The sequence below is a fragment of the Rhopalosiphum padi genome, chromosome 2 (genome assembly GCF_020882245.1).
Source record: "Rhopalosiphum padi isolate XX-2018 chromosome 2, ASM2088224v1, whole genome shotgun sequence".
Classification (NCBI taxonomy): Eukaryota; Metazoa; Arthropoda; class Insecta; order Hemiptera; family Aphididae; genus Rhopalosiphum; species Rhopalosiphum padi.
In genome coordinates, this window is record NC_083598.1 from 9782808 (window position 1) to 9809854 (window position 27047).

The following is a 27047-nucleotide window of genomic DNA, read 5'->3' on the forward strand; positions in this document are numbered from 1 at the left end:
TTAACGTTTTATAAAGTATTACAATAAAATAGTTTTGAAAAAAAAACATTCTTTGATTTGTTACAAAAAGACTCCAAGTAGTTATTATATTAGTTCTTATTTTACAAAGACACTAACAAAAGCGGGTCAGCTTTAATATTGCCAGAAATATTGTATGTATCTATATTACTTTACTTAATACTTAAAACATTGAATTTACACATATTTTTATTTACTATACTAATTGTATATTTTATTAATGATTTTATTTTTATTTCATATAAATTTGAAACTTCATATTTTACTAATTTACTGACGCATTGGTTACGTAGGTATTTGTGTCTTATAATAAAATACAAATGTTTGCATGTGAATATGTGATTGTACACATTTGGATTTTATTAACCATAGCCTACAATTCCTCTAAAATCATTATCTTCTTAATCTTTTACGCTAACCAGTTTTCAACAAAAGTGATTTTTTATTTTCTTAAAATTCAAAAACGAATAGCCGTAAAATTTAATATGTTTACTAAGTATTTATATTATAATTTTTTCTATAAATGGTATAATTTTCAAATAATTGTAATTCATTTTGAGTTCTTTATAGAAAATTATATTTGCGTGCTTTATTAGTGTTTTTTAATAGCAAAAACTGATAAATGGGTCAAAATCCTTGAAAATTGAATTAATAATTTCTTAATAAGTTGTTAATTTATTCATTAAAAATATAAAAAAATGTGTATTCACAATATTTTTATAAACGTATACAGTGGCGTAGCTAGGAATTTTAGTTGAGGGGGGGGCAAAATTTCAAAATTGTTCATAATAATCATGGATTATATAACGATAAATACACAAGTATATAGCCATATAGGTAGTAATTGCCCCATCCATATAAAAAATAAGTATAAAGTTCTTGAAAAATTAAAAAACAAAGCTAATTTTTTTATTCATACCAAATACTCCTACGATTGATCTATTATTCACAATTTAAAAGGAGAAATTGCATTTATTCCAAGAATTCTCATGATTCTCTCTGACTCACCAATGTATATACTAGGTATATTAATTATAAATGTATAAAATTCAAAAGTATGTTTAACAATAACATCGCCATTGTCGCACATGCAGTCCACGGAGGTGCCAGAGGGTGCTTAGGTGTTAAGACACCCCCAGCTTATTTTGAGCTAAAAATATTGTTAAAAGTGTAATTTTGCGTTTATAAAAATAAGTTTAATAAGTTTGTATTATTGTACTGGTAATGTACTAATACCATGGACGATGGACGTACTTGGTACATAATATATTACATTATATAATATGTACAATATTGGGTATTTGGGTTTGCGATGTTAGTATGTTACCTATTTATAATTATAACGCATTTGGTTTTTGGAAACGAGACCTTAATATCATAAGCTATCGGCTTGTCAAATTTAATTTATAGGTAATTTTATTTTACAATTTGGTTTATACGAATTAAATGTTAAGTACCTAAATAAATCCCACAACAATTTGGTCAATAAAAAGGTCTTTTAATAGTGATGTACTGATGTCTTATGATGTTATAGGAGCTTAATATAAAAGTTTAATAGCATAGATGTATTTAAAAGAAGGTAAGTCAAAAATATGAAAATATTATATTTAGTTTAATAAATTGATAATTAATAAATCTATTATATTGAAAATATTTGTTAGTATAGGTAGAGGAACATTGTAAAGGTATAATATATTTTCATTATTAGTGTTTCCATGTATTTGATGAGAATATGTTAATCAAACTGTCTCTAATAAGTGATGTTAAAATTATTTCTAAATTATTTCTCGTTGTTTTTGGTATATCATTTAGATAGTTTTGTTTTGAATTTTTTAGTTGATAATAATATAATGGCTTGTTTTCAATTTCTTTTGAACAAATTTTATCTACAACATCCCTGCAACAGTCGCAACCATATTAAAATATAATTATTTTTAAATATAAATTAATTATAATTTACCATAAAATGTTTTGAAAGTCGTCTGAACAGACTAATTTTTGTTTTATAATTCTTTTCTCTTGTTGAAAATTATTCTTTTTTATATTATGTTTTGCTTCATTTATCCATTTACTAAATTCATCGATTATTCTAACATAAGCATACAGGACTAAATGTTTTTCTTGTGGTTGTTTTTCTATTTTCATGTTTAATTTCTAAAATTATTTTACGGTAGGTATTTTTTAGTTTTATACTTTTATAGTTTCACATTTCATAGTATGAAAATAAAGTTGTAAAATTTGTAATAAATATCTTAACTTTGATGTTACATCAACTATTAGCTATGAACAAAATAATTAAGACTTTTATTTATATTATTATGTTATAAGATATAATACTATACATTAAAAAAAATAATAAAATAAAAACGTTGAAAAGGAACCACTCATGTTACAGTCATAGTTATAGAAACTACAAAAATGAACGATATAACGATAGAGAAGATAATATAAGTATTTAGCGTTTTTTATTATTCAATATTTAATATTCTTTGTGTGGAAAAATATTCAGCCTTTTTTTAAGCCATATTTTATACTTTAGATAGGTAATTATTCACACTCTATTACACGGAATCGTATAAACATATTACATGTCTCTGTGTTTTCCATTTTTAAAGTATTTTTTTAACATATTTTTGTCATATTACTTTTTAGTGCTTATATTAGATATAATAATATAATATACCGTATAATTTATACGTGTTTTAGAGTAAGTTAAAAATATTATTTTCATAATATTTGTTTTACTTAATAGGTTTTAGGAACTTTTCATCTGTACAAACAGATAACAAAATATTTAATTGATTAGTTGGAGAGATGTGTAAATTGCAATCACATTTATTTTCAGTTGGTCTACTAGTTGTTAATTGTGCATGACAAATTTTGATATTTTGTTTTTAAACTATTATTGTTACCTAGTTAAGATAGATAAGACAAAGTATTAAATAGTATTAAAAAGTAGCAATTTTCTTATATATTGTGCAGTTTTGCGACTGTAAATTTTTTTTTTTAGTTTTGGTTATTTTTAAGAGCATTTTTTAATGGTTTTAAGGACATTTAAATTTGGGTCTTGATTATTATTTGTATTTATTTATTAAAAGATTATTATATATAAGTGTATTTATTTATTTTTTAAATTTAATTAGATATAAGTAAACATTTTGTAAACTAAATAAAAATAAAATTATACTATATATTTTATAGATAGAGATTTAAAATTCTTACAGATTTATAATTTCCACATTCGTCGATTTTAAAATACCCTTCAAGTCTGTCCTTGTTTTTCTTATAATTTCTTAACGATCGTTCATAATTTTCAATTTGAGAAACAAATATATAGCTAATATTTAACATTATTGTTAAGATAGCTGGTTCGTTATAACTGGTAATGGATATTTCAAATATTTGACTTCTATTTTTTTTTAAATTTCCTTTAATTGGACATATAATAGCTTTTAGTATTTTGTCGACTGTACACCTAAATCATATTATTTTAATGTTTATTATTATTATCATTATACAATATACATATTATTATTATTGAACTATTGTTTGTTTATTCATCTTTATCAAGTAAAAAATAAAATCATAGGTAATACTCTTTGCATTCGTAGATAATTTCTTCATCACTGTTGTTATACAGGCAAAATAAGGATTTAATATTTGATTGTGTAAACATTGGTTTAAGTATTATACTTTCCGTTGATAAAAATATTTTTCTATCATTCTGAATTGGTAAAAACGATGACAAACCATGTCCCGGTGAAATAGTAGTTCTAGTATAAGATTCACCTTGTCCTGAAAGGGTTATTTTGCGTCTGTAATAATTATTTGTTAGTAGCATGATGGTTGCCTATAAAAACATAATTTTATTTATTCGAAATTTAGTTTAATTAAATGAATTTTTCAAAAAGTACCTCAAATGCACATAGTCTGTCAGGGGAAAACACAAATAGTATTGGATGTACTGATTTGGAGTTAAAAACTCCACTTGGGTTTAGACAACGAAAATATGGATGTGCGGGTGTTAATGAATCATCAATTATAGAATATGTTACATTGAAATTATTGCTATTGTATATCCAAAAAGCCTGTAAAGTATGAAGTACTATTAAACTATCATTGATCATATAATAAGATAATTTTTTAATAAACTTGTGCTGGTGGATTATGATGAGCTATGAATATTGGTGAAAATATGAATTCTAGTTGTTCGGTTGTTCCGTATTTTGGATCAAATGAAATCAAACCGTCTTTGGATGTTTTAGGTTCTATTAGCAACTGAGTGTTAAATAATAGCGATTTATAGAATCCGATTGACCATTTATAACTCAAATTAATTTCTTCTTTACTTATAGTATTTAATTCAATTTGTATTTTTGAAAAATTATCCATCTAAAATGTAGTTACTGACATAAGTATTAAATAACTAAGAATAAAGAATCACGAAGGTAAGTACAATGGATTTTTTTTAAATTACTTTCAAGTTTACATTCGGAGTCATTCTTATACTCTTGTAGTGCACACATTTATTGGAGAGAGCACTGCAGTTCTTAAGGTTATTATTATTATTGTTTTTGTTTTTCGATGTGCACTTTATGCATTCGTTGTATTTTATTCCCCAACTTATTGGTACTTTCGAAAAATTATATAACTGAATGTCAAAAGTGGTTGAGTCAGAAATTGCAGGTATAGTCCATATTAATGGTGATGTGTTTTTTGTATAGACTTTATCGAGTTCGTTATTTATCCTGTAATCAGTTTTGTGTTTATATGCTCATATATATAATTAACAGTTATATTTATATATAGATAGGTAACGCACGTATGGTCTGTTGTTAATACTTGTTATAATTACTTTTTGCAATGAAAAAGTTTGTTCAAAGCCAATCTTCCGAAATAAGGTACAGCATCGTTAGATATTCTCAATATTTGCAATGTACACGTTATCACGTTCATACTGACCGTTATTGTAATATCGTTTTCCTGATAAGATTCCACTTTAGGATCAAACTGTATGTTGACGAAAAATTTTTGAAATCCCAACTCTGTAGGGTATATGGATAAATCCATTTTCTGAAAATAACGTAGCATAAAAGTTTACGCATGAAATCATCGGGAATGTTAAAATTTTAAAATAATAACATACACACTGATTCTGCTGAGGTGTGAATCGAAAAGTTTCCGGATTCATTTTACATGTAGGAATAGGCCAAATCATAGAACTTTCTGGAGTTATAACAATTTTTATGTTTGCGTAAGAACGATTTTTATTTTCAATTATAAATCTTTGTATTTTTTCTGTGTTTATTATTACATTGTTCAAATAACAATGTTCTGGCGTGACCTAGGTCAAAGAAATAAGATGGACCGTTTATTTTTTAAAGAATAAATACTGTGTGGCCGCTATAACATCCTTATTATCCGGTCCCACTCAGAATACATAATATTATGTTATGTTATATTATAAGTTTTATTACAAACCGATTATTTTTCGTATGTTAATAGTATGGTATAGTGTAATTCACGAGTGACGAGGGTGACCACAACTGGAGACTTGGACACCTCAACGTTATTGTTTACTTACTATTCACTCCGTTCAGAGAATTAAGTACAAATTTAAGATCAATTGGCCAATATCTCTAACAGAATTATGTAATCAAGAATTTTCAAAAAGTAAATAAATTGTGATGTTTTAAAGAAAATAGTATCTATGAATATACGATATATCCTCGCTTATTAAAACTTTTATAAGAAAAAATCACAGCTTCGCAATTTAGTACAGGAACTTCCTAACTCAATTTTTCGGCTATGCGCAATATAGACATGTTACATACAAGTAAATTCCAAACAAGTTTAGTAATTTTTCTATATTATACTTCGAAAAGATTTACATATTTATATCGTAAAGAATATGGGTATATTTATATATCATTTTACACTAAAAGATTTTTTAAAACATTCATTTTTTTTTTATGATAGTTTTTATGATAATAATGTACGTATATAACATATAACTATCAAAGTTCCATCTTTATGAGTACAACATTTTTTTTACTATGAATATGAAGTTTGATATGACAACCAATTTATAAAATAAAATATAGGTATTTTGAGATTTATATTAACTAAGGTATCTATTGTTCGTTCAAATGTTTTTAAAAAATATTTTAATAATTTATACACCCAACGGTGATTGATGGTGACGATTTTTAAGCTCACTTGGAATCGCGTTTTGCATCCGGTGCCTTGGATGGTAATGGGTAACACGTTAAAGATTTCGGGATATGCATTGCGATCGCACGTCAAATAGCATATCGCGTCGGCCGTATACGTCAAGCACTCTGTCGGACTAAACGATAATCGCAAGTTGCGCCTCTCGTTGGGCCCTAATTCACCGGTTAACGCATCGAACGCAAACACAAATGGCCACGGTGTCGTCCCCTCGAATCTATCTACATCACCTCGCAGCATCGATGACAGTCGTTCGAGCTTCCTCACAGACATCGTTGCAGAATTGATTGAATACTCGTCATAGCTCTGATTAGCCATCGTTGATGAAATTTCGTCGTCCTCTTCAGGTCCAGCTTCTCTCTCTGGTTCAGAATACTCCGGTCTGGTGTCTTTTTCCGGCCTGTCATGTTTCTCCGGTAGGACGTTCTTTTTCGGTTTAACGTATTTATTCAATTCCGCGTCCATTTCTGATTCGACGTTTTTTTCCGATCCGTCATCCATCACTTCCGATTCGTCGTCCATTTCTGATTCGGTATAATAATTTTCGTATTCAATATCGATCTCTTCGCCATCGCCATAAATTTCTTCTTTGATCCCCGAACCCCACGAATTACGACGTTTAATGGGCAGAAATTCTATCACCTCGTTGTTCACCGAGTGATGCTGACCACTCACTTCTATGCAGTACCGTAGCCTATGTCTGGTCGTGTTGACTATCGGCACATGCTCGTCCCACATTTCGCAACCCACTTGGACGTCGTCCGGCACTACCACGTGATTCCGCTCGCCGATCGTCACGCAACCGAATTCTGCACTCGCGTAGATGTCTATGCTGACCTGGAGTCAATTTAATTTTTTTATTCGAATTTATCATTTACCTTATAGAGGTACATATATTAGAGTCGATAAACTTTTTGTTTTTTTTTTCGTTTATTTGTGTGTGTGTATATGTGGGGGGGTGGGGTGAAAAGGCCCATATAATGTAAGTTAGATTAGATTTGCATATAGCACACTCCGCTACATAAAAAAAACCAATTGTCACATAACCCAATTTTTAAAATTACCATTCAACAATTGATTATGGCATAGTAGTTATTCAGTTCAGAAAAAAAAATTCTTTTCAACAACATTTACTATCTCATGATATAATATGTAATTCAAATTTTATGTAATAAAAATATAAAATATAACTACCAAAATGATGAGTTTATGACAATTATTATTATTAATTATGCAATTCGAATTGCTTATGACTCAGTTAAAAGAAGGGGTATTACCTCATTCATCCCTTACGTAGTCACGTGTACCACACAAACAATACGTCATTGAAATCGAAATAACTTAGTGTAGGACGTAGGTATCATTAATTATAAAGGTAGGTACTGTACCGAATTATTATCGAAACCGTCGAATACTACACTCCACCGTTCGGCGTAAAGCGACTCTTTATTACTCGTTTTCATCAGTTGAAACACTACAATTTGGTAATCGCTATTTATCATTCCCATCATGGGTTTCGCTAAAAACATTCTAAAATATAAACATATAGAATTCTAAAATCAGTACATAAAATATCAAGTACCGCCGGCAGTGGCGCAACCCGGGGTGGTTAGGGGTTGTAACCCCTCCCGAAATTTCTCCGAGGCCTAGTAATAACCTATGTACTTACTTATCTTATGTATATAAGCCTTGTAACCCTTCCCGAATTTTTTTTCTAGTTGCGCACTGACCGCCGGTATAGTTATCATCATAATAATATATGTACAAATTAAGAAACATAATATATTACCTATAAGTGTTTATAGTATAAAGAATTAAGATATAAATATAAAATTGCTGCAGGTATTATAGATTCCAACCACGATTTAAAATATAATTAAAGATTAAATGTACATTAGATATATTAAAATTAAAAATAAACATATTTAATCGTGATTCCAACTTTTAAGTATATGTATCCATTGATAGTTTGCTTGTAATGGAAGACGTTATATATGTCATATAATATGATATATGTGTATATTTAAATATTTTATTATTATTGTTGATGATAACTGATAAGTGACAACCTATATGTTTTGGCGGTGCTGAATATAAAAGTGCTCATGAGTACCTATATATATTATACTTATATAATATTAATAATATTATAGTTAACCCATGCGAGTTAAGGATTAGTACCTACTGGCCTACAGTAGTTTTCTTGCTTATAAGATATTTAGACGCGGTTAAAAGGGATTAGCAGTACCTAGGTAACCATTACTATACTGTCTATACTGATTCGTTAACGTGGTTATCAAATACAAATATCATATAAGTTATAACGTAAGTAAAAATTGCACATGGGCGAAACTAGTACCTATTTAATAATAATATAATATTATAGTAATTATACATATTTTCTTGTGTTTAGTAGGATCACAGAATGTCAGAATACAGATAAAAATAACTAGGTACTAACTTTCTGTAGTATGCATCTCATATAGATTGGTAATTTCTATCTAAGATTTTTATTTCATAACCCTGGGCGGCTAGGTCTGTGGATGGGATATTTAGGCCTCGAGAACTGAGAAGGTTAGATTTAAAATATTAAGAATTTATATAGAAAATCTTTTTGAGTGTTTTATCAAATCATGAATTATAAACTGACACATGTATAATGCTCGTTGCTCAGACATAACTTGGATTAGTTGGATTAAATATTATTTAATTCCATGTGGCATTATAATAAATTATTATTTATTCGGCTTAAAATAGTGTGTATTGTGAATTATAGTTGATACAATTTTTATTTTAACCATTTAAATGGTCATACTGTTAAATATTTTGATAAAATTGATATCTTATCAAATAACTGTTTACATGTCTTTTCATAATATTTCACTCTTTTCAGTACTACTCTATATAGTATTTATTATTTACGATTAATATTTTATTCAGTTTTGTAATTTGTTCGAAATTTTAGCAAATATACAACATAAAAAAAGGTTTACTACCAATTTAACATTAATATTTAATGTTAATTAGTACATTTAGATTTAAGTGAATTACAAGATAATTCAGTTTTTCTAGCTTTGAAAGTTATTGTATTACATTTGGATTTATATCAAGTATTATTAAGGTAATGATTGATGTTGTTTGACAGTAATTATTTTTTTTCTATTAATAGATTATTAGGGTAGAGGACTTGTAGCCTCATAGGTACTGCTAAAAATGTATCAAATAGTTATTTATTTAACATATTTTTACAAATAGTTATTATATTATGAACCATATTACTTACCTACTTAAATTTAATTTTCTGATTGGAAATTTTAAACCTTGAATATTGTATTAACTATAAATTGAGGCAATTTTACAATTTTATCTTTTGAAATAGCATTTCTTATTGCTCCACAAACTCCAGATCTAAAAAGCACATAGATCCTAGAAAAACCTCATAACATAAAACGTATTCGTCTTTAACTTTAATATTTTTATAGTCATGTAAAATACATTTTCTAATATTAAAAGTCCTCTACTCTATCTATTAAAATATTCATATTTATTTTGCTGTTTATTCTAATTTTGATGTTTATCATTATGATTTTTGTCAATATATATAATATTGTATTGGTCATTAAATAAAAAACAATTTGTATATAATTGAGAATTATCTTTCTATAGGAAAAAAAAGGGATATAATTAGTAGTATTTAGTTGCTGAAAAAGTTATAATAAAAAAACATCATTGAATACTTCAAATAAAAAGGATTTTATATTTTTATACTTTACTTTATATACTTTTTATACTTTATTTTATACTAAAAAATCATTTAAAATAACCGATACTCGAATACTTCATTACACTGGTTACTATTTATCATATTAAGGCTATTAAGTCAGATTGAAAAACTTATAAAGACATAGATATGCAATAATTTCAATTTTTTCTCATGCCACCTTTGGCACGCATGCCGTAGGTTCTCCACCCCTGGTATAGTATAAAACATTTTAATAATGATAAATAGTCAAATTTCAATAGAAAAATGTTTTTATTTTTGGGGGTACACAAGTTCCCTGTGTATCTCCCTAGTTGTGCCAATGCCTCTGCTATAATGGAAATGTTTGTCAGCGTGTATAGTTGTAGTGGCCAATAGCATGGATACTACCAACTAGGTACCTTCTATCTAATGAGCTCAAGTATAGATGTAGGTATAGTATGTGTTGAAAACAATTAGTATACATCTATAGACCATAACTTATATATATTACAATTTTTAGCACATTTATTTAACATTCTATGGATTGCAATGATTTGTTTTTTTTGCTAGTTATTAAAACTGAAAGTTGTAATTATTACATCTTAATACTTTAAACTGTACAAACGTACAATACTATGTTAATACATAGTATTAATTATTATGGATTCATGATATTTTACAGTTTATTTCGTTGTTGATTATGACATTAAAACTATGAATTATTTTTCTGTTGTTAAAGTCTGATAAAAACATGTAATCTTCTGTGTATTGTATAGTGTATACAAATAATAAATATAATTTAGGTACAAAAAGTCAATAAATAAATGGTTCTTTAAATTTAAATTATGATAAATGTATAACTAATAATATTATTCAATGGTTTTATTATTATTAATTTTTATGTAGTTTGATAATCATTTCAATTTTTAACATTAAATTGAGGTATATCTTATACATTTATAATATGTAGATACCTATTTTTATATTATTCCGCACTGATGATAATATTAGAGATTATTTTACATCGTAATATGAATTATATTATTTTTATAAAGTTTTTTTTTAAAAAAGAACTGTTAGAAATTAGCTCATCCAAAATAAAATTAAAATGCCTATAACTATTTTTTTCTTTTTCTATTTAAATTTATATAAAAAAATAATGTTTGCCATAGTTTTTACACGTAGAATACGCGGAGAGGAATTATTATGAAATATTCTCTCTAATAATATGCGTATTATAATTTATAAGTCTTCTTAATAAGCAAACCATAAGCACTCAACATTTCGACTTACGATTTATTAGGCGGTCGTAATTCAAATGTCGTCGGCACTCGGACGACTTTTTTAATCAGCAGTGTGGCGAACACGGGTGTAGAAGCTGGCACGGTTGGCGGCATCACTATCACACGGTTGTTGAGTTTGCATGTTGATTTCCATCCGTTAAAAGGCTTTTCGGAAGAATGTCCTAGATATTTGTATAATTTTATATAATAATAAGTACACCTAGTTCTACGCATTCATTGATGTTATCGCATCTAGATTAATATGATAGGCAAACGGAAATACATTTTATATTATGGATGTATACCGGATGATCCATTTAACGTAAAACACTCTTTATTTTATCTAAAAATTGTGGGTACCTCCCAAAATGTTAGTTAACCGTCAACGGTCAAAACTCCGCTTATCCAAATTTTAAATAAATACTTATAAAGTTATAACTATCAAACTATTTGTCTGAAATTAAAAATGTGTATTGTCATTTAAAACAGTAAAAAAAGCTTAAAAAGCATAATTTGTTTTCAAAAACGTTAGTAATGAGTGTCTTACATTAAATAGATTTGCTCTGTTTATATGCGTACCGGTGACCGTTAATGAAATGTTCATCGGAACGATGTACGTGGGCTTCGGAAATGCATCATATGTAGTGTAACAATCCAACGGTCGTGAAGAATCGGTGGCTCCGAAATAAACGCTCGCTTCAAATTCAACAAAGTAAATATTTGGAACGATTTTTGGTCGAAACTTGCACTTCAATCTTTTCGTATCGTGGCTATTGATATAAAACTGTTTTGGACTTATCGTGAACGGATTATCACTACAGGGTTCTGTGTACGAGAAGGGATATATTATATAATATACACCACGTTAATATTTAGGTCTACAAGTTTTAAAATCTATGATGCAAATCGTCTTTATAGACCTGGTTTCGTGGTAATTTTTATTTACATACAATATATTTTGTTGTCTATATAAATATATATTATGTCATGATTAACTTGACGAGTGGACGGTAGACTAAAATATTATATTAATTTGTAATAACGTAGTAATGAAACATATCTAATGTAGTAATATAAAGTTGAAATAAATAAATATTTGATAGATTAAAACAAATTTGTCATTCAGATTCAGTCAGATTTGGCAGCTATATGTATATATGTATATATTATATCAACTGTAGTAAATACTTTTTCTAATTAATAAGCGGGTTCTGTTAAAAGAATCATATTGTAAAAAAAGGACTTATATGTTTGTTTATTCGAATAAGTAAATATGTATGTACGAGTATAAAAACATATGATGTGTGATATGTGATATGTGTGTACTTGATTGTTCTGAACAGATTTGTAGTAATGGGTATACGACGGTATTCGACGATTAAAATTGTATTAATGCTTTACCATGTATCCAATTTATGCATAGCGTCGTGTCTGAATCATTGTGTACATTAAATGCCAGGGTTTTCGTATTCTTTACGTAACCGAATCGCAATTCTTTCGGTAACACGGTTACTGGGTGCTGTACATCGTTCCTTGGGTGCGCGACGTCTTTAAAGAATTCGATGTAATTGTTTTCAGATTTTGGCAATGGTTCGAATGGTGACCTGAAGTACGAAAACGGATCCATTTTCATCGTACCAGAAAATGCGTATATATCGACGTAAATGGGATGCTAAAACCGTAAAATATAGTATCATAAATTCATAATATACAATATATACGTTATACTCTTTAGAACCACCCAACAAGTTAAGATTTTTGAATTTCTATCTATTGGTGGTGAAGTAATGACTATGGCAGGGCGGTACTCTTTTCGACCAAATATGATAAAGTAGTTTCTATTTCCGCCTAAAAATAATTGTATTCTTTTCATTCAAAATTTTAGAAATTACTGTCTCAGAATTAGTTTAATAAAGTCATTTAGTATAACTTAGAGAGCACCACAAGGAGGCGGCTTTTATTACTCTCCAAAAATATATTATTTTTACATATAAGTCATATAAGTATAATATAAGTCTAAAATGATGTACCTATAATGAATTAAAAATAGTATCCATTTACAATATTTTTTTTAAGATAGGAAAGTAAAAGAATGTCAGTTAAAAAACGAAAATAAAATCCAATATAATAGAAGAGATGTTAAGTCGATATGAATTTATTAAACCTTTGGTTATACGAAATGGTTTTATTAAACTAACATTGAAGGAATTCTTCCAATATATTGAACGTGAAACCGTGAGTGAAAATTATTTTTAGGCGAAAAAAGGAAACTACTTTATTATATTTGGTAAAAAAAAAGGACATGATCGAAAAGAGGAAGGTAATTTTTGGGCGAAATGAGTTGCGATACTACGGCCCTGTACATTATAAATAGAGCAAATAGTATAATAAATGTAACAAGGTATAAACACTTACTTAAATAAAGTAAAATAAATAGGGTACTTTCTTGTTATACGAGACTACCATGATTTTTGACATCACAATCCTGTTATTTAAGACTACCAAAATGGTACTTTCCTATTATTCGAGATTACGGCTATTTTCGCGACTATGTGTATTTATGATAATTATTATTTTATTGTTTTTAGTGACCGTACACTACATATGTAGCGTGTGTTGTGTAATACATTACAAATGATTACTGGGTATTTAAATCCTTTTTTATATATATAATTCGAATATAGCCATCCCAACAATATCTACTGACTAAAAAAATATCAAAGCATTAAATATGCAGGTGCATTATACAAATATAAATATTAAATAAAACTAAGGTAGTCTGTGATAATAGGAAAATGTGCAAATTTTGGTAGTCTTAGATAACAGGATTGTGGTGTTTCACAAAACAACCGCAGTAGTCTTATATAACGGAGGTAGTCGCGAAAATAGCCGTAGTCTCGTATAACAGGAAAGTACCATAAATAGTATAAATGTTGAGATATTTTGAATAAGATAAGTACATATAAATATTTATAAATATAAAGATCGAAGAATGAAATATTAATGCATATATAGGTACCTTCTTAGGTATTCATGTTAAATTAAACCATAAAATAAATTCAAACTATTTTTAAAAATATTTTATATACTTACTTTTTCTGTAGATAATTCGACAATTGTGTAATGAAATCAATTACTAATGGAGTAATGGGTAGGTACGGTTAGTTTCCGTTAAATAATAATGAAATACGAATTTATAATTTTCTAAGGATATCAAAAATATGAAATACTAAAATACAAATACGTACCTATAAGTACATATTATTATTTAATATTTTAATAATAAAAAAAATGTCTATAGGATGGTATTGTTTTATGAACATTTATAAGTATCTAAACTTTGTACGTAATGTACGTACCTATAATATTATATATTTTAATATGGCCACTAAATAATGTAGTTAATAATATACCATATAGGCCATAGGGTGTATATGTAACCTTACATGGTACGCGATTAGAATATAAAGCCGTTTGTAGTAATATCCGATTTGAATGGGTTTTAGTTCCAATTTGATTTGAATCCGATTTTTGATGACTCCAAATGAGGGATGACATTTTATAGGACAATTTGTCCAATCATATTGCACGTGATACTGCCCGGGCATTTTGGAATTATTTATTAGATTTACTGACTTGATAATTGGTTCATCTCTTCCCGATCGGCACATAAAAACTTTGATCGGTGAAATTTTCACTAATGGGCCTTAAAATTATAGGCACAGACAAATTATATTATGTACTGTACTGTATAATCATAGTAATTTATTAATACATTTTATTGAACATTATTTTAATGGATCCTACTATTCTATTATAAACATATGGATAAACTGTACGTACTTTCGTTGATTATAAATATTTATTATATTACGTATACCATACGATAAAGTTTTCAATTCGTTATAATTTGTGATTACAGTTCAATATTTAATATTTAATATTTACTATTTAGTGTAAACTGCTGCAATTACCGTAACATGATCCTTGTACTCGTACTGTGACATTTTGTGCTATTTCAACATGTCTATGTTCACTTTGTGATTCGCACTCATCAAATTCATCATAAATTTCTTCAATATTATCGTCTGTCGAAAATAGTGTGAAGTACTCTAACGTATTTTGAACGAGTAAAGATTTTGGAGAAAATATAACTGTAAAAGTCGCTTTTTTGTTTGGAAATATTCGTGGAGTTTTTGACGGTTCAAATTCAATCGAATCGGCCAAGTACATCGATTCATTATTATTTTTTACTTTAAATTTTGTGACTTTCTAAAAAATGAATAATAGGTACATGATAATAATAAAATGTACATTATTTCTTATCGATGTTCTCTTTTAGATATATTAAGTACACTTAAAAAATAATTTTGCATAAATTATAGGCTCCTTATATAACAATATACCTATATAATAGGTATTACAACATGACGTTAAACTAATTAAATACAATCATACATATTTTTAATGTTTAAAAGTAAAATAATCATATATGTAGATACTTTTATATTTATTATTGTTTTATTTAAACATTCTCCGTATTTTATCCAATAACTTAAAAAGTTTTATTTTGTGCAAAACCGTTGAATAAAAAAGAATATATAATAGCGTATGAAAATAATGTATGGTTATTTTAGTTTTTAATAATAACTGAAAAAAAACATGGACTTGCTTTTAAATCGTTAATTACGTCGATTGATCTTTTATGAACGGAACCAACTTGAACGACACCAAAGTCGATATTTATTAAATATTTGTTGGTGTTATCATTGTTTATTTCAGACACAGAATACATAATGTTGCACTGTGTTTATTACATATAAGTTATATTTTATAGTTAAGCATCATTACGTCAGAGAACAATAAATTTTTATTTTAGACATTATTGTGAAGTAAGCACAAGGTATTCTGATGAAATTTAGAATAAACTATAAGAATCGTCATAGTGATTGTCATAAATATTAAATTGAAAAAATATGTATTTGAAAAATAGGTTCTTGTTGATTCGTTATCCATTTTTTTCGAATAATTATTTGGTGAGGAAACTACTCAAACCGTAATTATTAGGTACTCTATACACCAGGGGTCACCAAATGGCGGCCCTCGAATAAATTTTATCCGGCCCGCAGACAAAGAATAAATAATATATACTATGATATTATACGTAGGTAGGTACTTAGAATTTTGATGGCCCGGGAAATAATTTCAGATTCCTAATGTGGCCCTTAAAAAATATTAATTGTTGAACCCTGCTATACACGATATATTTATTATATTATTATTTTTAAATCATTAGTTGTTTAATATTATGTTAAAATATCATAACTCATAAGCTATTTATTTAATGAATAAATAAAAACAGCATATTAAAAGGTATGTTGGATTACACATTGTTGAAGTGAAGCAAAACATTTTTTTTTTGTATTTGAGGTACCTATCTAGTTAATTTAATTAAAATAAACAGGTTAAAAGGTATCCTTTTACGAGGTACATTATATAAATGTTATTAATACTTTTATAGTTGTATGATTGTATGAATCTTTTTTAAATTTTTATAATATGATTTGTTTTACACGTATGGAAAATAAGTACTTATATAAGACATAAGTTAAAGCTTAGTACACTTAGGTGGCTACTGGCTGTAGATATAATAAAGTATAACAAAATATTTTGATGACGTTATCATTTTAATTTTAGATTAACCACAGTGAACCGGTTTGTCTGCCTGACCCCCTCCAGCATTACTGTGCACCGTAAAGTGTGTAGTGTGTACACTAGTGTCCGGTGTTTGATAGGTAGTAGGTACTACTATTATCTACAATATAACTAAATTAATTACTTAATACGTGTTGAATTTCATTTGCTTTGATTGAGAATATTTTCGACGTGTTTTTTGTCGACATAAAAAAAAAAAAAAGACACTAAATAGGAAATTGTTTTTAATATTTTTGCATTGAATCAGAAGCATCTACTATCTGACCAAAGATGGCTGGACGTGCATTACATTTTGTGTTCAAAATAGCCGAGAGAACCAAAACCATGAAGTTTTATAGAGAACTTTTGGGAATGAAAGTAATTATTTCTAAAAATCAAAGGGTTACTTCAATGACCTTAACCTTTTTTTTCATAGGTACTGAGACACGAAGAATTCACTCAAGGTTGTGAGGCTGCATGCAATGGGTAAGTTTTTAGTTAAAGTGCATTATACATAATATAAGATTTATAATTCAATCAGTTTTTACATAATTACTATAAATTTAATCTTTATAGCCCATATGACAACCGATGGAGTAAAACTATGATCGGATATGGACCAGAAGACACTCATTTTGTAATTGAACTTACTTACAACTATGGTGTTGATGATTACAAGCTTGGAAATGATTTCCTTGGAATAACACTAAAATCTTCAAAAGTATTAGAAAATGCTAAATCGCTCGGTTGGCCTGTTGAAGTTGAGGATAACATGTCCTATGTTGTAGCGCCAGGAGGGTATAAGTTTTATGTAATTGATGAACCTCAACCTGTTGATAAAGGTGTGTATGTTAAGTATTTATATAAATATAAAATATACAAATTAAATCTTAATACACGAGGAAAATTAAATAAAAATTAAAAATTTATCAATTAGATTTTGTACGTTTAAATAATATGTGGTTAAATTGTGTAAGAGTGTAGTATGCATAGGCACCATGTACATGGGTGCCCGGGGGCTCAGGCACATAGAAATAAGTATAGGGTTTTGAGCTCCCATTAGAATATTGGATTTTATGGGGACATTATATTGAACAGGGGCTAAACCCCATCTCCCAAATTGTACATTTATGCCTATGATACCAAGGCACCCATTAAGTTTTTTAAAACTTGGCGCCTATGGTAGTATGTACATTTTTATAACAAGATTTTTGATAGATTTCAGATAATTTATAGCTATAGTACTTTAAAAAGTAAAAACATAAAAGTGGCTAGAAACATTTTTATATTTTTCATTATACGAACAGTTAAATTTGAAACTTGTAGTTTTGCTTAATTATTTTTTCTTTTATTGTCTTACGCTGTGGAATTTAAGTACATACCAATTTTATTTTTATTTTTATGTTTTTGTATCTGTTCAATGTAGTATATTTTTTATTATATTCTACTGTATTATTATTGAAAAATAAATTAACAAATTTGCAATAACTACATTAATGCCATTCTTATTCTTTACAAAGTTTATTATTTCTATGAAACTACATTTAATTGGGTATATTAATTGTAAAATGCTTTTTTTTCAGTATTTAGTAAAATGTCGATTCTTACAATATTATTAATATATTTTATCTTATATTAGTTTTTTTAAAGTAATGTTTTAATACTTATTAGTAACACTATTTATACATTTGTATAATTAACATTTTGGTTTTTAATTTTTAATTACTTTGGTTGGTACATCATACTAATTACACACTTTGTGAATAGCAGATGTTTTTCTTCATCTTAAAGATAATTATCATGAAAAATTATGGAACTATTTGATAAATTATTTATTGTATAGTTGTCTTTCCAATTTCATAAATAACTGAATATATTGTTCTATATAAACTAGAAATTTTTTAATTTTATATTAATAATTAAATTGTATTATTCCAGATCCTGTTGTAAATGTCATGTTATCGTCTACAAATTTAACAAAATCTATGAAATTTTGGAACGGTATACTTGGCTTAAACATTTTCGATCAAAATGAATCTTTTATTGAATTAGGATTTGGTGAAGATCAAGCTAAACTGAAGTTAAGAGATATTGGTAATTTTTAAATATAGTTTCTTTGTTTTTTTGGGTATTTTTGAATTATTAGTTTATATATATTATAAATGTTGAATTTTGTTAAACTACAAATAAATAATTTTTTTCAGGAGAGCCAATTAACCATGCCACAGCATATGGAAGAATTGCATTTTCAGTTCCTACGTCTGATTTAGAAAGTTACCAAGAAAATGCTAAAAATAATCAATATAAAATTTTAACTCCTTTCGTAACCTTAGACACACCAGGAAAAGCTTCAGTGTCTGTGGTGATTTTTGCTGATCCTGTAAGTTGTATTGCCTCAGTACATAATAAATCATTGTATTTTGTTTTTATTGTTTTTAGTTATAAATGTTTGATTAAAATACAAATGAAAATGTAAAATTTTCAATTTATTTATAATTTTTTAGGATGGACATGAAATATGTTTTGTTGGAGATAAGGAATTTCGTGAGTTGTCTCAGTTTGATCCAAATTCAGAAAAACAATTAGATAAGTATATTGTTAAAGATGAAGCAAGAAAATTGAAAAATTAAATGATTGTGATTACAACAATTTTTTAAAGTTTATATAACCAACATAATATTATTATTTTTATAGTTTTATAAATTGTTATTCATAAAATATTATTTAAAACAATGGATTAATTTATTTTGAAAATTATAGACTATAATTATTCTAAAATCTTAGTATAATGTTCAAAAGAAATATAATATAATATCATGTTTAGCATTAGGTCTATTCATTTTATACTCACAAATATATTATTTAATCCTGAATATACTACAATTATTTATATTTTAGATGATTATAAGTTATAACTTGAAACTATAAACATATTTAGACTTTTAATTGCAATGTTTTTAATAAACATGTAAGCTTTTAAATTTTTAAACTTTTAAATAATATAACGTGAATATGGTTCTTTCTTTTTATAAGCTTTAATGTACGAGTATCATTTCAAATATCGCACATAACAGACAATAAATACAACTATTCATTCCGCAATAGAACAAACAAACACTGGGACCAGAACAATTAAATGTACACATAAATACATAATTCATTCTTTTAAAGAAATAATGTTGAACAGTTCAATTAAATTAAACTAAAAACTGTAAAACAAACTTAAAAAAATATTTTAATAATATAAAAACTAATTTTAAAATATATTCTCATTTAATCAATTTTAATTAGTATTTTTTTTAATCAAAACATTATATGATTTTTTAAATATTTTGCAATTTAATAATAATAATAACAATAGATTATTCATATTTTAGTATTTAAATATATATTATTATAAGTGCTCATGAAATTTTTAATTTGCTTTGTAAACCAACAAGAAAAGAAATTGATCTAGCAGTATGAAATTATATTTTAAATTAATTGCCTAGGAAGAAAAACTTGTCATTATTTAATATTAATTTATTTTTATTACAAATTTTTTATAATAGAAAAGGGATTAGTTAAATAATAAACTATAAGACTATCAACATGATTAAATTAAATTGCTTTAAAGTTTAAAGGCAATAAAGGCACACAGTCAATAGGTAAACATCAATACAACTACAGGTTAAACTATAAATATTTAAACTAAAAGAGATAGGGAAAACTTTATATTATGAAAGATTATTTACATGAATAATGAATACCTACATTTTTCAACAGTATTTTATGGTTGTATAAAATAAATAAATGAATTTTTAATTTTTAAATAATGTAAGATTTTAAAATAAAAATAATTTAAATTTAAAAACGGTCATAAAATAGACTATTTTTCTTCTTCAAGTTGATGTCATCAAATATGTTAATTTTAGCCATTTAGGTACTTTATTTATTAATAAAAAGAACTTTAAATTTATATGGGTGACATAGTAAGTTTATATTTATAATAAGATAATAGATTAAGTAGGCATATAAGCAAATACATTCTGTTTACACATATTTTTTTTACCATCTTTTAATATTATCATTTTTAAAGTTGTTTTCTTTTTTTGAACATTTAAAATTTTATATATCAAAGCAGAGAATTTTTTCCTGTTAGTAATAAAACTAAATTTTTTCCTTTTAGTAATAAAAATTGAATTTTAAACGAGTAGTTAATTAGTTACAAGTATTTAAAATTTAGATGAGCCAAGTAGAGTGGCACACGAGAAGTACTGCTCCGCAAAATGTCGTAATACTATTTACTCGCATACATTTTAAATTTTAATGATTTATAAGACCTTAATAGGTACTTTTTGAGATTTCTAATGAGTGTTTACTGTTGAAATAATCGCTCAGTATTTATAATATATAGGTAGTGTCTTTAATTTATGCCTATGATACGTATGTTTTATTCACTGAAGTTGATTTATCATTATTAGTTATTACTATCTGTTATATTATATATAGACAGTAAATTGCATCATTCTGTTAGGCTAATTTCTCCATTTGCAATTTAAATGATTTTATTATATCTTTAAACATTATATAATGTAATACGACTAATACGTGATACCTATATATATATATATATATATATATATATATATTAAATGTATATGACACGCATAAAAAACTTCTGATAAAACACAAATAAAGGTAAAGTTCTCTCAAATCATTTAAAATCGAGAAACTTTAATTTGAACTACGATTTACGAAATGTATTAATGATTTAGGTATATTTAAAATGGGTTGGGTAACACGTTCGATATAAAACACTATTGTAGGTTTTTGTACAATTAAATTATTTTGCATTGTACATGAACATGGTACCATCAAATCGAGAATATTAACCAGATATAATTAATGCATTTAAACATATAATCTAAACGTATATAAATTATATGATTTATTTTTTAAATGTTTTAGTATTTTCCAAAAATTACATCAGTTTTGTCAATACCAAGAAAGTGCTCCATCAGTCGTCATATTTCCATAAAATAGATGCTGCATATAGCTTCGTAGCTTGTAGGTACCTTGTCTATTTCATTTGGTAAAAACAATATTATTTTTTCGATTAGTAGGTACCAACCTATATAATATTTTCATGCTATTATAACTTTTAAAATTACGCATAAGTTTCACCAGACAAGTATTATGTTTATCTTACAAAAACAAAAAGGTCTGTTTACCCGTTTCAGTTTCTAGACCTTAATAATTAATTTAGACTCCAACTTTTTATCGTATATAAATATAATACAGATACTCTTATTTTTAGAATAGGAACTAGTTTAATTAACGCAAACGTGCGACTTAATTTATTCTGAGTTTCGACGTTTCAATTATTATTATTAGACATCACAGAAATAACCCGCAGCTGTAGCAAATCCTACACCTACACTTTTTACTTACGTAGGTAGGTATTTTATATTTACCAAAACACTTGTACTTGTCTACAAACTATGGTCGTCAAGTGTTAAATTAAATTAAATTATATTAAAAATACACTGAAACCGTAACATTTGAATTACCTACCATATTTATTTTGTAGGCACCTACTAATCGATAAAAATATAAAATAAATTATTTGGTGAACTAATTTCTCATAAAAGTATCTATTCCATTCAAGTCATCAAACTGTTCATTATAACCACTGGGTCGTATGTAGTATGTGTGACAATTATACGAGTACATATTTTATAGTATAATATGTAATCAGTGTCTCACTGATATAGTGCGTTTATAAAATAATCAAAATCAAAAGGAATTATTAAATTTTTGCAGATGTGGTAGTGTGGTACACTTCTATAGTATTATGTTTGTAAGTATTTAGACATATAATATTATATATTATGATTTACATTATGCGGGTAAAATGACTTGTTAGAAGCTAGAATCAAATTATGCCGCCAAGACGTATTTTTAATAAACCAATTCGTTTTTTTGTCGTTAAATTGGAAAAAGCCACATGTGCCTATAGCTGTGACATGATTTAAATTTTACATGAAAAAGCGTTTGCACAAAAATCTTTTGGTTTCCTTTAAGACTTTAAGTAAAGGATGCATTAAAAAAAAATATATATATAGCCATATAGGTATATATAGTACAGAAAATTATTTTTCGGAAACCGTAAAAAAAATCATATATTATACACGAACTTTATTATTTTTATATTGAATACTTTCTGTTTGTGTGAGTACGAGCATGCAAGTTTATATATATATATACATAATCTTATGTACATAAAATACACTAAAGTCTTGACATAATCTTTTATTGGTGAATAAGAATTTAAGATATTTACGATATTTAGATTTTTTTTGTATTTACAATAAGGTACCTATTTAAATCTGTCGGTAACGGACCTAGAAGTGATTATGAGGGTGGGGTGATTTCTAAAACTATGAAGTTATAAACAATTATCAATACAATGTCTTGGAAAGCTATACTCCCCCCCCACCAGAAACGAAAATTCCATGCATGACTCAATTCTATCAATATCCACAATTCGATCAATATAATACATTATAAACCTATCTGTCATAATATATTTAATAATCATTATAAATATTATTTAGTGCATATTATTACCGTAAAATAACATTTCGTTTACATAAAAAACTTTATGTAAAAACTACAATATTAAATCGATACGTCACTTTTTTTCTTCAGAACTTATGGTAAGGGGGGCGGATGACATCAGTTTTGTTTACTGCTGTTATAATATAATATATAAGTTGTTTGTAAGTAGTTTAAATGTTTAATAGCTACCTATATACACTTTAGTGTAAGTTAGTTACCTACTACTTCATTTCTTCATAGTTCATATCGTGGTATTATATAACTAATAAATATAAAAACTATTTACACGAAACACGACGATACACATCAATTATAATATCGAATATTATTATGATTTTTACTTTGAATTCAAGCATAAAAATTAATATAAAAACGTTATATAGTATAAAAAAAACAACCGCTATAGTAAATTACAATATAAAAGTATAAAACATGTTACCTATTTTAAAAAATTAAAGTAGTGGGTATTTTAAAAAAAAAAAATACTTAAATACCTACTTTTAGTTAAATTTGATTTTAATTAAGTTTTATGGTTTAATGCCCTAACGGTATATAGTTGTTTGTCTACTATACCATCGGGCCATCGCCCATCAGTCGTCAACGACTGGAAATTAGTTCTGACGACCAGAATTCTCAGTTCCACCGGGTCCTCATTATTCTCCTTGAAACAGTCTGAACTGTACAGCTCTTCAAAAAATGCTGAAGTCGTCGCCGATAATTCCACTTATGTAATTATAGTAATTATTATACAGTAAAACTTCCGTTAACGATCGAGCCTCTAAATGACTGTCGCTTCTATGTAACGATAATTTTTTTTTTTGGTCCAGTCAAGTGTTATGGGAAAAACATATTAAAACCTCTATATAGCGGGCATTATAAATAACGGTCAAATTGTAAGATAAAATAATAGAAAATATGTACAATAAGTGCGTGGTTTTTGCTCAAATTATTAATGGTCGTTTTCAGTTATCTTTTCGAACTTTAAAAAACTGTCAATATTTTTAATTTTAATATACATACTACAAATTGAACATACTACATACATATAAGTAAATAACTCTAGTCATATATACATTTTTTAATACGTACAATGTGCATATACTATTGTGTATGTATTTGGTTTTTTAATTTTTTTATGTACTCAATATATCGGTTATCTGGAAGTATTGCACTTCTATTAACGGTAACCTTTGTAGGACGGCCACCTCTAAATAGCGTTAATTATGTCCGGTCCCTTCGGTGACCGTTACATGGAAGTTTTACTGTATAATGTAATATACTTTTATCGAACGGTTGATCGTTGTAACTTGTAAATAGTAATGCTTTTATTTTATTTTACGCGTGGTTTGGATTATATGTTCTTACCTATTATTTTATTCAGAGTTTAGGTAAACATACTAAATTATCGCGTGACGAATATAATAAGTAAGCTTTGTTTCGACTTTTCGCACGTTATCATGGAGTAAACCGTTTATATTATAGTTTATGAACGGTCAATTTGAAGTCTGAGGAATGCACTAAGTATTTATGTATTTAAATTTTTTCTTCAGCTTGAACTCTAATTCGAAGTTTGAAATTTGAAATTTTCAATAATAACACTGCTTATTTATAATAATTGATATTTAAAAACTCAGGGAGAAACTAGTAATATTAAAAAGATAATGCTATATTAACTATGTCACTTATTTTTTAGCCATAAGACTTTTCAGTAAAAGTTGAGAGGGTTGTCATAAAATATTTGAATTTCTTCAAGAACGTCAAGGGTCTAGAGTTTTTTTTTTAGATAAAGAGCGCAGCAAGATAGAGGTAACATCTTAGTGGAGTTGGTTATGAATTGAATCATAAGTACTATGTACTTATTGTTGAAATTATGTCGACGAATATGCGGTTTCGTGTGACCCAACATTGTGGGGAGTGAGGAGACGATTTTAGAATTTTTCTCATCAACATCTTTGCAGGTTTGAAGTGCCACAGGCATAAAAATATATTAAATATATTAATTATGTGTAATTATATATTGCAAGTTGTAATACAATAATAAACGGCAAAATGCTTTATATCGGTGGGTCGTCGACCGTTTACCTCCTGCTGTAGCCTCTAAAGTCTAAATATTACCTACGCGTATACATCATAATTTAACACACTTACATACAAAGCGGTGACTCGGGTTGTTATAGGTAGATCCTTATATTCTACGTTTGTGTCGGACAATTTAACGATTTAGCGTTGTCATAAGCTATCATCTACATATTATATATTCCGTGTGTTCAGTATTCGCGTATCCTTTATAATAATTTATAGTATGCACCGTAAACAGAATAGTTACATATCAATAATAGTACGATGTTAATATGTATACGTAAACAATGGAAGTGCAGTCTACCATTGTTGGTGCAATTATTTCAAACAGACTATCGAGTGATATAAAAATAAAAACATTATTTGCTTAATGTATTCTTTTACGAATTTTCGGGGTTACGAGGACCTAAAGAACAATCTCTCTCTCTCTATAGTTTCAATCCGTAGATTGGTTTGCAGCCATCTTCCATTCTTCTCTATTATCCGCTTTCCTTTTCATTTCTACGTATGAGTTGCATCCTTGGTCCTTAATTATTTGTTGAATATACTCTAATCTTGGTCTCCCCCTATGGTTTTTACCGTCTATGCATCCTTCTATGATCAATTTTAGTAGTCCTTCGTGTCGCATTATATGGCCTATCCATTCGTTTCTTCTTCTAACTATACTTTTCCATATTAATTTTTCTTCTGATATCCTCTCTAGCACCTCTTCATTTGTTATTCTGTCCATCCAGCTTATTCTCAACATTCTTCTGTAGCACCACATTTCAAACGATTCTAGCCTTCTTCGATTTCCCATTGTTATTGTCCAGGTTTCACACCCATATAAGGCTATACTCCATACATATGTCTTCAATAGATTTTTCCTTATTTTTAGGCTAACGTTTCTTGATGCAAGAAGAGTTTTCTTGCTATTAAATGCTATTTTCGCTTGACAGATGCGTTTTATTATTTCACTACTATTTCTTCCATCATTACTGATGATGCTTCCTAGGTATGCAAATTCATCTACTTGTTTTACTGTCTGGTTTCCTCGTAGCTTTATCTGTGTTCTGGTCACATTCTCCCTTCCACATACGAGTACTTTTGTTTTTTGTACATTTATTTTCATACGCAAATCCTTGATAAAAATTTCGTCCATAGTTTTGATTAGTTGTTGTAAATCTTCTTCTGTCTCAGCAATTAACGCTATATCATCGGCGAAGCGCAGCATACTTATTTTATGACCATTCACTATTATCCCTAGGTTGGTATCCTCTTTTATCTTTTCTATTGCTTCTTGAATGTATGCATTGAATATAATTGGTGATAGAGTGCATCCTTGCCTCACTCCTTTGTTTATTTTCGCTTCTTCTACGTTATCTTGGATTTTTATAACCGCCAACTCATCTTTGTAT

At 27.3% G+C, this 27047-nt stretch overlaps 2 protein-coding genes across 5 annotated transcripts; one reads left to right on the plus strand and one right to left on the minus strand.

Annotated features, from left to right (window-relative positions):
• Positions 1-1722: 1722 nt before the first annotated feature.
• Positions 1723-15507, minus strand: LOC132923077 (uncharacterized). Its single transcript, XM_060986884.1, has 16 exons — positions 15249-15507; positions 14721-14980; positions 12676-12946; positions 11854-12099; positions 11285-11456; positions 7638-7779; positions 6238-7086; positions 5165-5362; positions 4874-5091; positions 4496-4766; positions 4171-4410; positions 3933-4106; positions 3615-3868; positions 3241-3493; positions 1979-2172; positions 1723-1915 (listed from the first exon to the last, which is right to left on the minus strand). Exons 1-16 carry the CDS (start codon positions 15505-15507, stop codon positions 1723-1725), a joined length of 4194 nt encoding a protein of 1397 aa, XP_060842867.1.
• LOC132921284 (glyoxalase domain-containing protein 4) lies at positions 9144-19794 on the plus strand. Of its 4 annotated transcripts, none has more exons than XM_060984221.1 (9): positions 9144-9370; positions 12853-12954; positions 16972-17072; positions 17237-17346; positions 17405-17454; positions 17545-17810; positions 18907-19062; positions 19173-19348; positions 19473-19794. In XM_060984221.1, the coding sequence occupies exons 4-9, from the start codon at positions 17260-17262 to the stop codon at positions 19596-19598; spliced, it is 861 nt and encodes a 286-aa protein (XP_060840204.1). In that variant the 5' UTR covers positions 9144-9370; positions 12853-12954; positions 16972-17072; positions 17237-17259; the 3' UTR covers positions 19599-19794. The 4 variants fall into 4 exon arrangements, with proteins under 4 accessions (XP_060840204.1, XP_060840206.1, XP_060840202.1 ...); XM_060984223.1 differs by having other exon boundaries at positions 12853-12934; XM_060984219.1 differs by lacking the exon at positions 12853-12954.
• Positions 19795-27047: the final 7253 nt, after the last annotated feature.

What these genes read in the sequence shown, in the direction of transcription:
- LOC132923077 (XM_060986884.1), bottom strand. Translation starts at nt 15,507, where the DNA reads ATGTACTTGGCCGATTCGATTGAATTTGAACCGTCAAAAACTCCACGA. An exon ending in AGTACAAGGATCATGTTACG is followed by an intron (nt 14,981 to 15,248) that starts GTAATTGCAGCA and finishes TATAATTTTAAG; the next exon opens with GCCCATTAGTGAAAATTTCA. An exon ending in CATTTCATTAACGGTCACCG is followed by an intron (nt 11,457 to 11,853) that starts GTACGCATATAA and finishes ACAAATATCTAG; the next exon opens with GACATTCTTCCGAAAAGCCT.
- LOC132921284 (XM_060984221.1), top strand. Translation starts at nt 17,260, where the DNA reads ATGGCTGGACGTGCATTACATTTTGTGTTCAAAATAGCCGAGAGAACC. An exon ending in ACCTCAACCTGTTGATAAAG is followed by an intron (nt 17,811 to 18,906) that starts GTGTGTATGTTA and finishes GTATTATTCCAG; the next exon opens with ATCCTGTTGTAAATGTCATG. An exon ending in TGGTGATTTTTGCTGATCCT is followed by an intron (nt 19,349 to 19,472) that starts GTAAGTTGTATT and finishes ATAATTTTTTAG; the next exon opens with GATGGACATGAAATATGTTT.